This window comes from Pollicipes pollicipes, unplaced genomic scaffold, assembly GCF_011947565.3.
Source record: "Pollicipes pollicipes isolate AB1234 unplaced genomic scaffold, Ppol_2.1 Scaffold_6686;HRSCAF=7923_pilon_pilon_pilon, whole genome shotgun sequence".
Taxonomy (NCBI): domain Eukaryota; kingdom Metazoa; phylum Arthropoda; class Thecostraca; order Pollicipedomorpha; family Pollicipedidae; genus Pollicipes; species Pollicipes pollicipes.
This window is the reverse complement of record NW_023596921.1, coordinates 21,806,035-21,821,763: the sequence shown is the minus strand read 5'-3', so window position 1 is coordinate 21,821,763 and position 15,729 is coordinate 21,806,035. Positions and strand designations below refer to the sequence as shown.

At 50.2% G+C, this 15,729-nt stretch overlaps 2 protein-coding genes across 2 annotated transcripts; one reads left to right on the top strand and one right to left on the bottom strand.

Annotated features, from left to right (window-relative positions):
- The first annotated feature begins 1,956 nt into the window (after positions 1 to 1,956).
- On the top strand, positions 1,957 to 7,153 carry LOC119107890 (40S ribosomal protein S10). The gene is made up of 4 exons (XM_037231464.1): positions 1,957 to 2,016; positions 5,423 to 5,564; positions 6,235 to 6,348; positions 6,879 to 7,153. Exons 2-4 carry the CDS (start codon positions 5,424 to 5,426, stop codon positions 7,095 to 7,097), a joined length of 474 nt encoding a protein of 157 aa, XP_037087359.1. The 5' UTR covers positions 1,957 to 2,016; position 5,423; the 3' UTR covers positions 7,098 to 7,153.
- Positions 7,154 to 8,462: 1,309 nt separating this feature from the next.
- LOC119108061 (histone-lysine N-methyltransferase KMT5B-like) lies at positions 8,463 to 12,393 on the bottom strand. Its single transcript, XM_037231642.1, has 7 exons — positions 12,313 to 12,393; positions 11,850 to 11,962; positions 11,231 to 11,417; positions 10,266 to 10,402; positions 9,637 to 9,829; positions 9,043 to 9,100; positions 8,463 to 8,509 (listed from the first exon to the last, which is right to left on the bottom strand). Exons 1-7 carry the CDS (start codon positions 12,370 to 12,372, stop codon positions 8,463 to 8,465), a joined length of 795 nt encoding a protein of 264 aa, XP_037087537.1. The 5' UTR covers positions 12,373 to 12,393.
- Positions 12,394 to 15,729: the final 3,336 nt, after the last annotated feature.

Genomic DNA, 15,729 nt, shown 5'->3' with positions numbered 1-15,729 from the left:
GAAGGTTTTTCAAAATGTTCCATGTGCGTTCTACACACATTGAGGACATCGCGAAGGTGGACTGTAGATCGATGTTTGATCGAAATTTGAGCATGAAAATTTTGATTGTAGATTGAGTGGTCAACAATGTGTATTAACATCGCCAAGCCATGTTTGTCTGGAAATGTTTAACATTCAGTCAGAATCGATTAGTGGTACAATTTATATGACGTGGTTTTTAACATGCGCGCTCGCAAATCTTAGCAACAAAAACTTCGACACCAGGCGTTGCAGTCTCCATAGTCCGCAGAGCGGTTAACTCAGTGGTTGACTTTCGCCATGGTCCACCGGTGGACGAAAATGATAATGTTTGTGAAACAATTACCTTAAAAAACTTGAATCGGTTAGTAATAAAAGTTATGTGACATAATTTTGAACATGCGTACTCGCAACTGTCAGTTAAACAACCTCGCTTCAAGGCGTTGCAGTCTCCGCAAGCCGCGCAGCATCGGCTCAACAGCTAATACTAAGCCGTCGCCTACGGTTGGACGAAAATGAGGACGCTTATGAAAGAAGTACCTTTGAACGCTTTAGGAAACAAACATTACATCTACAAGGCAGTCTGAGTGCATATTTCACGTGTGCGATTTTTTGACTGATGATAAGACCGGATTGGCCCTTAAAGCTCCGCGAAGTGGTGCCGGAATCTGGTGACGGAACTGGAAGAGTAAAGGCAGATTCTCTACTTTTCGTGTTTCTGTAACTATCAATTTGTCCAGAAGACAGACTAACAGGGTGCCCGCCGGCTGATGGCACTTGCAGTGACCGAAGCCGCTCGGTTTTTCGGAGGCTGCAACCCAGACCATCGCTGTCCTTGCTCTTGAGGCTGCGGGCGGGCATGCTCAAACTTTTTGATGCACTTTTTTCATCAATCCATTCTGAAAAATGAGCGTTCTTAGGCAAACATGGGATGGCATTGTTCGTTTTTTAAAATTCATTTCGATCTACTCTATTCAGCAATAATGAGAGCTCAACTCTACTCAACAATAATGAGGCCCCTTATTTCCGGGCAAGGGGCCCCTTGAGTAGAACACCAAGGGCACATTACCGATTCCGGTCAAGAGCTAAAGGGCCACGCCGTCCCATCGCGAAGTGTCTTCTGGCTGTCATTCCAGCAACACAGGGCGGGATCTCCTCGTCGATCCGGTGGGCATCGGAAGGATATATCATATCACATCGCTCCCCTCCATCACACGGGAGGCGTTCTGACCCGCGCAGTTGGCCCCGAATCAACACAGGAACCCTCATTGACGCAAGAGCATCCCTGATCGCCAAAAGTGATCCAATAATTGTCACGCAGGCTCCGGTTCCGTTGCCTTTCTGCTTTCTTCAGAGATATTGAGGAATCCCCGAACGTAGATTGTAGACGAAATGGGTACCTAAGCTTGTATTAGCATGGCTAATCAATGTTCGTCTTAAAATGTTCAAGATTCAGTCAGCATTGATTACTGTTAAAAAACTATGTCATATGGCTTTAAATATACGCGGTCGCAAGTCAGAGCATCAAAAGGCTGAACGTCCGTCGTTGCAGTCTCCACGGGCCGCGTGGCGTCGGACTGTGGCTGTGATACTAAGCGACGGTCAACAAGCAAACGAAAAAGATGACGCATCTTGACGAAGATGGCTGGTGAACTAGGTAAATCAGCATGTATATTTAAATGTGGTGCAAAAGTAAGCTAAACGCAACCTTAATCTCAAAAGCGGGGGGACAGCTAACACCGCTGCCCGCCCCCCAACTTAAAAAGTGGGGGCCATGCCCCACCTGCCCCCCCCCCCCCATGTTCCCACGCCGATGTTTGAGGACCCCTGAGACCTCTCATGGCAGATTCTCGTTGGGCACGGAAATCTAGCGATCTATCTAATGTGAAGTGACGACTTCTAAAGTCGGCACATATGGTAGCCCTAAATCTGGGGACTTATAGCGGAAACAAGTAGCGCCCTCTTTACTGCGTACCTTTCTGGCGCAAGCGGCCCAAAGTAAGTGCAAGCTAATTCGTCGTCGAACAAATTATTTATAGGGATTGTGTAGAGTTCTTCGGTGTTATCTTCCTGTTTCTACCATTTGTCTATAGGTTTGGGACGTCAGTCCTGTGATTGACGCTGTATGTAGGGAATTATAATGCCAACGTGCCCACGCGGCGGTTGTAGCGCACTGTTCAATTCAATATTTGTTTCGAAGGGTCCACGTGATAATTGGATTTAGGTTCAACGTAAGCTTAGATTAAGTCAGTTGGCTGGGTTTGGCATTATTTATTTACTGTTCACACCTTGGGTATGGAATTGTGGGGTCTTGGAGGAGATAATCATAGCCTGGTGCTGCTCCTGTTTTTGAGCATAGGGGTGTTGTGAAGGATTATAAGTCAGTTACTTGAGTCATGGTGTGGTGAATACATTATGGTAAATATTGAAAGCCTGTCAGGTTTTAAAATCTGTTAAGTAAAAGCTGAAAGCTCAGAAGTTGCTGTACTGTTAAAAAGTTATTACTGGGGTATTTTTATGCTGCAACATACAGGTGAAGTGGCTGTATGAGCAATTTATTATCTGTCTATGAATATGTTAAATACCTGAAATATTGGTTCTATGCATCCAATTAATGAAACTTAAACCAAACAGAGGAATGTAGCTTTCTATGTGTTGTGTTAAACATTTTGTGAAAGTATTATTGCTCTAGCAGTGTCATTGCGACTAGCAAAAGATATACATATTGAAACTGAAGAATCAAGGCTGTCATAATTGTATCTGGTATCCTGCAAAATCTTAGTTATCAGAACTTAGTAAGATTCAGCCTGCTTCATGCAGCTGCCATGCTGTGCATGCAGTGTGCCCAATTCTGCAGTTGACCTGGCTGTTTGATATGATATGATCATGAGACAATCATGAAAAATCCTGCAGTAATTCTCGGTCAATTGTGGTGAGCTGCAAAACATTGTCTACATGAAAAGCCATGCATAACTGTATCTCTGACATTGATGGAGGAAGCATCAGCATTTTGGCAGCATGTAATGAAGCAGGGAGCTGCATTCTGAATGGGAATGCCTGATCACTTAAATGCCAAAATTATGCTGCACATATATTAGTGCACATAATTGCACCACTGTGTAATGGGTACTGGACAAAATCTTATCTTATAGCCAATTGAAATGCATCCGGCTCCAAGTTTACCCCAAGCTATTACTATGGTTGGGTACACTTCCAGCTCTGGCATGCTTTGGATGTTTGTTTTTCTACCTTATTTCTCTAACCACAGTTGAACCATAAACATATTTTGTCTATTGCTCATACTATCATGTGAGCCTAGTTATGCTGTCAAGTCATGGGCTTGTTGAAAATGTTTTGAAGTCAGCTTTTGAGAGCATTTCATGTGTTTTTGCATCCTGACCCTTCAAAAAAGTATTTTGGAATGCAGCTATGGCAGTCATGGCATGCTATATCCTCTTGCAGTGTGAATGTCAGGCAATCATTAATGTTTCAAGATTATGAACACGCAGTGCAGGTCTACAGCACACTAGAAATTCCATGTGTTGGAACACTCACATGTGGTAAAAATGTTGGTTCTGCTTCCCCATTGCAAATTTTAGCATGCACCCCTGTGGAATTATGGGCCTACCCAATGGTTTACAGTTATATGATCTTGGGCCATTTTGCCTGTGTTAAGTGTATACTATGTTTCTAGTAGTAGTCTGACTTAGTGTCTCAGGGTTGATTGCCACTGGTTGAGACATCCAAGAATGTGATATGAGACCATGTGGTCTGTGCTTATTTCACACATTCTTTCCAAGCTAGTCACTCAACATACAGTCATCTGCAACATCTTTTAAGGCTGAGGCTGCCAAATCATTGTCTGAAAACACCACTACTTTTTGCCAAATTGGTATCAGTGTGAACTATCTGACCTGACCTATACTATCTGTGTGCTAGGGCATTGCACCCCTGGTTGGTGACCTTGTCAGGTGGCTTAGAAATATGCTATGGCTGGCAGAGAATGGCTAGGTTAGCTGGAGAGAAAAATGCAGTACAAATACATGATAAACCAATTCAATTTACACTCTTTGTAAAGCCTTAGAATGGCCAGCTAAAGTATCCAGTAGTCAAAACTGTTATGAATCCATGGTCATTAAGGTGACATGACAAGGAGAGATTTGATCCCACTGTGACCTGGTGTTTGCCAGGCTTAGGTTAGCCAGAGGAGACCTGCAACTGTCAAACTTGGAGGGGTCATGATGTGGTTACTATCCACCTCATGCCTTTAATTCTGAGTGGCCCAGCATGAGATGCAGGGATGCAGATGAAACCTAGCAATGTGTCTTGCAGCATCAGTTTTGTTTCAGTTGTGGCAGCCACACAACAGGTGTGACAGAGTTTCAGAATGCATCTAGTAGAGTGTGCAGGATGTAAATATGAATTCATGCTGCAGGAATCTTAACAATCTGTAGCCCCCGCACACATTGTTGATGCTAATCTGTTGCCCTTCGACCCCTGAGTGCAGGCATCTGGCCTGCCTAGCCTGTTTGTGAAGCCTAAGGCACTTGGATACTGGGTTGACAGTGGCCTGGTCTAATGTTGATAGGTAGATTTTGAGTTTGAGCAAGGGGAGAGGCAACAGGCAGTGAGCCTCAAGCTGAGGTGTAAAGCATGCAACAATATTGACATCCTTGCCAGTCTAGTGGCAGAATATTGGAACACTGACAAAGATGTACAGAGTAGGATGATTAGATGAGTAGTGAGTAGGGTAGATGAGTTCAATGGATGAGATTAATGAGTAAATAAAAGCTACATGTCAAATGTATGAAACTGAAAGTTACATGTTGTGAGCTCACAGCTGTGTTGCAGTTTCTGTGAAGATTTGGTACCAACTGCCATAGTCCAAAAATTGTGATATGAGTTGTTCTTGAAGATCCCTGAAGTTCACTGACTTGATGTTATACATCAATAGCCAGTTATTGATAAGTGCCTTCCATACTTACCCATTGTTTGCAAATTGCTAATACTTACAGATGCAGTTATTCATCATGCAGTTTTGACCAATGATCATGAGGCATTGTTACAGATCCTAGTTTATATACCTGTTAGGACAAATGCGTGTTATAGGAAAATGGTGCTGTTATACCAGCATGTTATTTTTAGGTAAGGGAAATGTGTTGGTTTGATGTTTTTATGTCAATATTGATTCTTGGGGTTACTGTCAGTTTCTACCTGTTTGAACTGTTTCAACTGGTCAAAAAGACAAAAAAGAGGCAAATATATTTTTCGTCCATTAGAAGCACTGAGCCTGAGTATGATCTGTAAACTGTGATATCTATTTTCCTTTGGTTCCAATTAACAAATCATCATAGATGTGTGAACAGTCCCTTTTCTTGAATTAATCATGCCACTTCATTTTCAGGATGTTGATGCCCAAGAAGGACCGTGTGCTCATCTATGAATACCTCTTCAAGGAGGGTGTTATGGTGGCGATGAAGAACCCACACAAGCCTAAGCATCCGAATGTTGCTGTCCCCAACCTGTTTGTGATGAAGGCCCTGCAGGTAAGTAGAAGAAACTGGAGCAGATAATTGGGAGTGTGGGCAAGAAAAGGTTTCATGTTGTGGGCTGCAAAATTAAATGAGCACTGTTGTAACACATGACTTCACAAATTTGAGCATGTTTGTATGTTGAGAACCTCAAAGAATACAGGTATTTCTTTGTTTCAGCTCTGGCCAAGTTTGGTTATTTCACTGCTTTGGTTCACAGCTCTGGCCAAGTTTGGTTATCCCACTGCTTTGGTCCACAGTTCTGGCCAAGTTTGGTTGTTGCACTGCTTTGGTTCACAGTTCTGGCCAAGTTTGGTTATTGCACTTCTGTGGTCCACATTACTTAGTCCATGACAGAATGCTTCATCTACATGTATTTAATCAAATCAGGCATGGCATAATTATTTGCACTAGCATGTACTTTTTAGTGATGGCACTGGCAGATGACATAGTGATGGTAGACTAGTCTTGTAATGTGGTCTGGTGGCTTCATTTTGTCATTCTGAAACTTTCTGTGTGATATTTTTGGTAGTAAATCCTTTTGCTGTAGCCATATAGCCTAAGCAGCTGAGTGCAAAATAAAGCCCCTTTTGCTGTGTATTGGCACCTGCAGCCCCTTCCTGACATCATTGGGGTTTGGGGTGCCTGACATGGTGGAAGCTGAGCACTGATGTGTTCTCTTCAGAGCCTGAAGTCGCGCGGTTACGTCACGGAGCAGTTTGCCTGGCGCCACTACTACTGGACGCTGACCAACGAGGGCATCACCTACCTGCGGGACTTCCTGCACCTGCCCTCCGAGGTGGGTCTGCCTTGCATGCCTGGCTTGTCGTCGGTCACCTGTCAACTCCCCTCCTGGATAAGACATCATAATTTTGTTGTCAAGGCACCATGGGCCATGCTGTCAAATCTTATCAGCTTTGTTGAATTGTACTCTTCATGTTATGGAACTTCATGGCTTTTTGGTGGTATGACTGGCTGCACCATCAAACCAGACAGCTTTGATGTGTGCTTACTGATCACACTATAAAGCCTGAACATCTGTATGTATGCTGCTTTTACTGTCAAGCTTTAGCTTTGTTGGTTACTCGGACCACGTTATGAAGCCTCTCAGCTTTGTTGAACATTTGCTGGGTATACCATAGCTCCCAATTCCTCCCCCCCCCCCCCCCCCCCCCCCCCCCACTCACTCCACCACACATGATGTCTGAAAAGTAGTGGACTGATACTCTGTGAAGTCATCTCACATCTGACCGCAGTGTCGCCCCGCCCCTTGGCCCTCTGCTCGCCCCCCTCTGACCGCCCTCCCCCCGCCCCCCCGCCCCGCCGCAGATCGTGCCTGCCACCCTGAAGCGGCCGACGCGTGCCGAGACGGCGCGGCCGCGCGCCGCGGCGCCGCGGCCCGACGGCACCAAGATGGAGGGCGACCGGGCGGCGTACCGGCGCGCCGGCGAGGGCGGCCCCGACAAGCGCGGCGAGGCCGGCGCCGGCGCTGGCCAGATGGAGTTCCGCGGCGGCTTCGGCCGCGGCCGGGGTCCCATGCCGCAGTGAGGGGTTGGGTGCGCTCGCCCGGGCAGACGGACACAATAAAGGCCAGCTGTTCGGGTGCGGGCGTTTGCGGCGTGCTGTGACGGGTGGAAGGTGAGGTGGGCGAGTGTCCGGACTGGGAACGAGTCGGTGGAAATCCGGCTGCCGCCGCCGCCGCTAACGTCCGCGTACAAGCCGCTCGCTGTATTAGGCCGTCTGCGGCTGGGCACGCGGTGCTCTGGATTGTCATGCATGCAAATGCTTACTACAGTGGAGCCTAGGACGGCGTGATGAAGACAAGGCTCATGTTTTCGCGGCCATAGACTACTTCCTGCTTATGATTGACAAGCAAGTGGAAGCGCCGACAACATTTCTGACGGTCGGCTATTAATCTCAATATGGTCACCTAATAGATTGTCTCGTTAGTCGCAGAACATGGTGGGCCGGCGAGAGTCTAATAACCTTAAGCATTGTGGCTTTTGTAATGCCTAGGAAGAAGCGACATGAATACCCTCGGAACTACAGTAACGTTACAAAACACCATTGCGTAATGTTCTCAGTGATCATCCAATATCAAAGTACTGCACGATGGAGCAGAATGGAGCATTAATAGCTCACTTGTTACTGCTTTTATTTCGCGGCCAAGTGCAGTGAGCGAGCACTCGGCGAAACGCCTTTAAGCTGGATTTCTCTTGCCGTTCGGTGGCAGCAGCATCATTGTAGCGTAACGCTCTTATCAGCGGGCGCAGGCCGAGTTCTCAACCGATTTGGGAAATGCTTTCACCGTCGTGTTTTACTTACTACTGCGCACCAATTACCACCAGCTCGCCATGCCACCAGGGGAAGCGGGTCCAACGACAGTCTCATCGACTGCTGTGACGTGCGTTCCCCGCGACGGCGGTATCGCGGGGAGAAGCAGCGCTACTTTGTCTAAAGCTTCGCGGCGACTTTCGCAGATTTCTGTAAACAATCTTTGACGTGACGGGGGTGGCGCGCACCCGTTTTTCCATGCTGCCTGATCGGTTAAAACGCTCGTTCGCGGCATGGGCAACCCGCCGGTCCAGCAATTTCAGTTCAATGGAGGACAGAGTTTTCCATTACGGATAATGCATCCCCCTGGCGCGACATTAGCGATGTTCTCGGATGTGGGTTTTGTTGGGATAAGTGTTTGTCCGTAATTGGCAAGCAATTATGAGGGCGGGACAACGGTCTGCGGTTGTCAACAGTCATGAAGATAGCAAAAGTGCTGTCGATAAAACATTCAGTTACGCTCAAGAAAACAGCCCAGGCTCGGGAAGTGCGTGCAATGCTACGCTGTCACGTTAGCTAACGTGTCTGGCACGTGGTTCTCTTACGGGTTCACGAAGAATGTGGCGAGGAAATGAAATTTTAACGGCGTTTGTCGCTGTCGCGAGACAGGCCCTCCGCGTAGCGCACTGAAGGGAAGCAGCCTGTCAGCTGGTGCTCCGTCGCGGCAGTACTCGCTCCCGTAGCGCCCTGAGGCCACGAAGACCCGAACAAACTTTACGACCTGTTGTGGCGTCAACTAATGGACACGCTCGATGCCATTGACGTGTCTGGACACACTCGCCATGAGTTTGTTCGGAGGGCAGTTCCGCGGCGACCGCATCCCAGCGCATCGATAAGTGGGCATTGGGAAAGGGCGCTATCTACTCTTATTACACTGCCTTTTCCACGCCAGCGTTTATTCAGTGGCGCTGTTCTGGAACCATTTTGCAAACCTGACGCACCGGTGACAAACACCGCGCCACGTGTTGACTCCGCGTATCGCCGTGGACCCCGACGAGGGAGGACAACGGCTAGAAACATCTACATCTATTTCGATCAGATGGCGTTGAACTATGAACACAACTCCCCTGATCGGAGCCACATAACAATGCCCCGAAGCGGGGGACCAACACCCGACCAAGTCAACCACTCCCTCGAAACGATGAGATCAAAAGGAGACTTGCTCGCCGGTCCTCGGCCGCCTGGCGGGCCACGTCGGGCGCCGCCCAGAGCAACACCTGGCAACGGAACGTTACGTACAAAATCGCCGCCGTCAGGCCGGCGGACGGCAGCGCGCGCACGGGCTGGACATCGCCGGCGCCAGCGCGGCGGAATCAATGAACACCGTGCCCGCGTCCGGTACGGGCGAACCATGAACACAGTCTGCAAAAGCAGTGGTATGCACAGCGCAGCGGAGACAGGTCTGGCCTACGCAGCAGCCGCGCCGCCGAGGTATAGTAGTGTTGTACTGGTACTATGGAATACGGGGTAGCGGGCGGCGGCGGCGGCAGCGGGCCGCGGCCGGTCAGCCGTCCCGACCGCCGGCGTCGAAGTCCAGCCGGAGCCGGCGCCGCTCGCCGGCGCGCCGCCGCCGCCGCCAGCCCAGCAGCTCGTAACGCGTCTCGCCGCTGGAGGCGCTGTCGTCGCTGGACGGGCTGCCGCCGCTGGCCGACTCGCTGACGTCGTCGCCGGCCGGGCTTCGCTTGGTTGGCGGGCGGGCGGCGCGCGCCGCCAGCCGCCGGCCCGGCCCGGCGCGGCCGCGCGGCTCCGGCGCCAGCCGCAGCCGCTGCTCGGCGATAATGCGCGCGTCGTAGCGCGTCATCCCGCGCTGTCGGAGCGCGTCCACCGTCTCGCGCAGCCGGTCGGGCCCGGCGGCCGGCGCGGCGCGGCGCCGACTCGAGTGGCGCAGCCGGTAGCCCTCCGGCTGCGCGGCGGCCGCCGGCTGGGAGAACGCCCCCCGCTGTCGCCTGCGGGCGGCGCGAGTAACGCTCAGCAGCCAGGCCCGGGCTGGCACGCCACAGGGGAAGTAACAGTGGAGGGGATATCCGACCGCAAGGCAGTGTAGAACTACTGCTACTTACCAAAATTATTACACATTATTACATCACTTAAGAAAGCAAACAGCACTCGATTATATGCACGACGTTCGAACAAAAATCGTTATGTAAGCACTGGAAAGCATGTCGTGGATTGGTTTGCCCGATATCGATATTAGAGGAAGCACTGAACCACGTCAGTGAGCATGCTACTACTTTACCCTAATGACACTGGCAGGCCACTCTTTTGCTTTGCAGACGTCTCATACCCAATAGCCAATTAGTGTCCAACACGCTGGCGGCGGCTGGTAGCGCTACCCCCCCCCCCCCCCTCGCGGAATCTGTGATCAGAGCGCGGCGAGCTCACCTCTCGCAGGTCTCGCACTCGCAGTAGCAGTTGTTGTCGCCGAAGAAGTCGCCGCCGTAGTTGCAGGTGACCTCCTCGCCCGGCTGGATCTCGCGCAGCGTGCGCACCGTTGCCGTCTGCCGGCCGGTGGCCACGAACTGCCGCACGCGAGGCACGCGGTCAGCATCGTACGCCGGCCGGCGGCCCCGCAGGCCCAGCCAGCGGACCATTTGGCAGTGGACGCAGCGGTGTGAGAATGCAATGTGTGAACAAAGTCCGACTGAAACCTCATTTAGACGTCGATTTAGGCACCCGTAGTACTTGTGTTGGTAATCTACGCCAGAATGGCCAGCCCGCCTGGCTCGGCTAAGCCAGCTAGCTTCCGACTAGGCTGCGCTGTATAAACGATGCCCGTCACCAAACGATTCGTACGAATGCTTATGTTTCCGGGGAGGTGACGCCACTTTAAGGGCTGAACGTTTGGTCGCGCACCCTCGCAGTTCATTCAAGCCGTTGGGGCGGATTACCACAAATTCGTCCTGATGGAATCGCTTGATGACTATTGCAAAACCACTCAATCCAACTAAAACGGAACTGTTTATGGCTACAGATGACTAACCATAATAGTTTGTTTGTGCAGCAAACGCAGCACTGTATACACGCCTCTCTCCACACGTCAGCGCGGTGGTGTGCCGCACACACCCCTCCCACGTCAGCGCGTCGGTACGCCGCACACACCCCTCTTCACACGTCAGCGCGGTCGGTACGCCGCACACACCCCTCTCCACGTCAGCGCGGTCGGTACGCCGCACACACCCCTCTTCACACGTCAGCGCGGTCGGTACGCCGCACACACCCCTCTTCACACGTCAGCGCGGTCGGTACGCCGCACACACCCCTCTTCACACGTCAGCGCGGTCGGTACGCCGCACACACCCCTCTTCACACGTCAGCGCGGTCGGCGCGCGGACGCGTGCGTCCGTTACCGTGCAGTTGGCGTCACAGTCGTGGTTGATGTAGGCGGCCGGGCCCAGCCAGAGCTGGCCGCACTTCTTCCGCGTGCTGTACATGACCGAGAAGTCGTTCTTGCCCGGCTGCAGCAGCTGGTTCTCCTCCTCCTCCGAGAGTTCGGCGATACACCCCACCAGGAACTGGATCTCCTCGTTGCGCGACCTGCGGCCGGCGACGCGACGCGTCACGCGGAGCTATCGCCGTCTGCTCCCCACCACCGCACGGCTCTCCATGCCCGGGGGGCGTGTGGGCGCTCGCTGTCGCCAGCTCAGCGCGCTCGTCGCCCTGGTACACATACGGCTAGCCGGACCTTGAGCATCAAGCCAGTTAGAACAGATCATCGATTAGACAGGGGAATGCATAACCCATCAGAAATTGGCAAAACTAGCGGGAACATCATAACCAACATCGTCAACCAACGCGTGTGCACAGGGCGCCATCCGGCATTCTTTGGCATGCTATCTTGTTAATTAGCGTTTTGGGGGCGCCCGCAGTGGTCCTTTTACGCCATTTCGGTGTTGGAAAGCGTCAGCAGCACACGGCGCCGTGGGGCGCGCGTGCCGATCTGGAGCCGCACACGGCCGAGCGTCTCACCACGAACGCGTGGCGCAGACGCGCGCCCCGGCGTTGTCCTCCAGCGAGTAGCGCGTGCAGCCCATGATGGTCACGCCGGACTCGGCGCTTAGCACGGCCAGAAACTTCATCACCTGGGCCAGAGGCGGGCACCCGTCAGACGGCCACCATCGCCCCGCTCCACACGTGCCACAGCAGTCCTGGCGATGCGCACGTCAGCTGTGAGCACTTAATATGCCGGGCTTGGAAGATAGTGTACACGTGGCGCTGACCGCTCGCCAAATGATGAATAATCGGGCAGCAGTCTGTCAATTATAACTATCGGGACTGCCGAATGGCAACGCCGGCCCAGCACGCAAACTCCGGCGTCACAGGGGTTCTCAAATGAACGCGGGCTCTATGCACGTTTGACGGGGTGCTGAAAACTTCGGCGGGAACATACGCTCAAGCCAAAGCTGTTGCTCAAGATGGAAGACAGACTCACGTGATCCTGGAGGTCATCCCGATTTACTCGGTGTTTAAAGAAGACCAGCAGCTGGCTCATTGCCTCGGAGTGATAAAGGCGTCTGTACGCATCCTGATAATTCTGATCTTTTACAAAAGCAAGGATGATATTTTGCAACTCCTTCTTGTTTAATCGCGGAGGTCCGGTACCTGGAAGACAAGTTGAATTCATCACGGGTCAACAGGTCCTTTGGAAGTGGAAAGCTCTTATCCCATGCGTATTATCTTACTTGGCACTGACTCAGTCTTCGTCGTGGCAGGCCTGGGGTCGATTCCTGCGTCATGCTTTGGCCATTACAAACACTAGTCTAACACTGTATAAAAACAATGTTAAGACTGTCCTTAGAACAAATCTTTAAACATTTTGATACCAAATGGTAGGAGCACATGTTACAGTGGTGGACTGAGGGTATAACTGCCCCGTCCGTCCGTGCCCATACCTCAATTAGAGCACCTGCTTCCAACCAATCGGACGGGGTAGATTCGAATCGCTTTAGGCGATCGCATTTTGTCCCTGGACAGACATGGCCTACGGCTGGTGTCAGCGGCAGCGTTAAGTCAAGTGCCGTCAGGGGGCAGGACGAACCATGCCAGGCATTGCGGGGCGCAAAACTTTCGCTAACAAATTTGGCCCTTAACCTGGAATTACACGATCGAGTGGTACAGGTCGGGGTTCACACAATCACTGCTTAGCGTGAGCTCTGGTCCAAGAAGTTTTAGGGCGCTTCGCCTGCGGCGCAGATCCCAGAAATATTTCTATTCAAAAGGCTCACGTTAAGAAACTGTCACACATAACATGGTACCAAAGACTAGCACAGTTTGGGGCAATTTGGCCGCACGGGATATTATAAAACAAGAGAGATGGAGCACTGCTCACAGGATAGGTAGCACTCTGTGTAAATTCATCCGTCAAATTATTTAGTCCCTAGGGCGTGATTCAGGCCAAATATGGTCAACTTCGACATATGCGTCAGAAGTGACCTCACACAAGCAGCTTAAGTCTAGTAATCTCTCCTAACTAAAAGTAAAAAATAAGTCAGGTCAGAAACATCAAACCATTTCATTTGAAAAGAAGTAAAGCCATGTTGAGATTATTTTTATATTTGAATTATGAATTAGCGCCTAGAACTGCGATAACAGGACGTTTTTTGAAAGCAAAAGTTTGATCAAGTCATTCTCAGGGTATTTGTTCATCTGACCTTCATATAGTTCAAATGAAATTTGTTGAATGTTTAAGCCTCATGAGCACAGAATTCCAAAAGAGCGTCCAAATCGCCCTCCACAGAACTATCTATTCGAGAACAAAATAGCTCCAGGTAGTTTGCTAAAACTTTGGCGCCGCAACATCGTACCGTTTGGAAGTCTTTCTGCAAACTGATAACCACCCCACCCGAGTACGTGATGAGGCATGGAGTTTAGGCATAGAATCAGTTGATAACTGAGAACTGCACTAAACTGGTTTGCATCATTTCTATTTTAATGAAGTGAAGTGCACAAGTAATGGGTATTTCCCGACGCAGGCCTCGCACGTCCCGAAAAACTATGAATCAAATCTATTTCGCCAGAGCCAAATCACATTGACATCAAAAGATGAACTACACATCTATGAATAGTCCCAGCACCATCATTTACCTCTGTGCCCGATCTAACAACAATAAAGAGTTTTCCACCACGTCAGTCACCCACCCCGTCCGAATGAAGCAACACATACATGTGGTGAAGCTATCAGCTGATCATGCGACGACAGTGAAATTCGATAACGCCTCCAGCTGATCGTATGTAGGGTGACGTCAGAAAAACACAAACTCACTTCAACTGGGTTAGTTCTCCCAATGAAACAGTTCTAGTTTTAACCATCTACATACGTCAGACCCATTTTTCCTACGTGCCGCGATTCTCCATGGCCAAATAGTCACCGAATGATGAACTATTAGACCCAGCTGCAGTAGCGGTGTGCGTCTAAGCCAGATAAGTCCGTTGCGAAAACTAGGCGCTTTCGTCATGCGTGCGAACCACAGCGAGCGCACGACAAGCTACGACTGAGTCACGTGCTGTGGAGATCGGGCCCATGGCCTGGACCGGGCGGGGTCAGACGGAGCCCAGCGAGATCAGATGGCATTGGACGGTTCTGAATGGGACCAGACGAGACTTCATGGGACCAGACGGGACCAGACGGGATTTTGCGGAATCGGACGGCACCGGATGTGAGCTAAAAGAACCGCACGGGACGCAACAGGGCGGGACGAGAAAGAACGGGAACCAGACCATTCCCTTCCGATTCTGCCCGGCTCGACTCGGTCTGGTCCCTCTCGATCCTGTCTGATCCCATGCGGTCTGGTCTAGTTCCATCCAATCCCCTTTGGCGTCATTGTAGACGCGCACCGTAGCTACAACCGAGTCCAGTGGGCATCTTTCGGTATTGATGAGCCTCTGTTGGTTACTAGAGTTTAGGAGCGCGCCGACTGCGGGATGAGGCTCTGGATAATCATGGCTCGATTGAACCTCATGGATCACGTTGTCATACTGACGACGGACCAGTCTTTCCCACTTCACCATGGTGATAAATAAACTTATTTCACCATATCTGGCACTTGATTCAACACGTTTGAATGTTAACATTCTCTTTAATACTCTAAAACGATCGTTTCGTTCAGGAAACTAACACCAGCTGACAAGCGATTTTGTGGTTTGGTGACGTCACCGAACAATCCGCTGAAAGTCTGAAGCAACCTTAAATATATTTGAATAAGCAGCTGGCAGCAGCACCGCAAATTTATGCGCCAGTTGATGCAAACTGGGTAAGTAGCAGGGGTGAAGGAAACACTACACTGCCACTATTTGGTATGCTGAGGTGTCTTAAGGATGCTAGATGTATTCATACCTATTTGTTGTAACTATTTCTCCTAATATGTTATAGCTTGCATGCTAATTTAGTTGACTGACATTTTCAGGAAGTGCGAGGCCTACGCCGGTAATACCAAATTGTGGTGGGAATTAAATTTAAGATGTTGAAGCAAGTATCAGATATGACGAAGTTAACTCACTTTTAACTACAAGTACTCTTAAAAGTGGAAAAGGCTCCTGAAAACAACAAAATTTGTCTGTCTAGGGAATATGCTCCCCATGTCATCATACCTTGCTCGCACAACACTGAGAGCCAAGTGATGGCCATCATATCTGGAAATGATGCTTATGAGCACCAAATATGAACAACTTTATCAATTATATTTTACTTGGTCTTAATTATTGTGTGGCTATGTTATGACAGGATTTAAATGATGGTATATGGGATCATGTATACCTGGGTATCTTTGAATAATCTCCCACAAGTAGTTTGCACATCTTTGTGGGTGTGTAGCTCAGAGACTAGAATGGTTTAGGTCTTAAGAAGGGCATG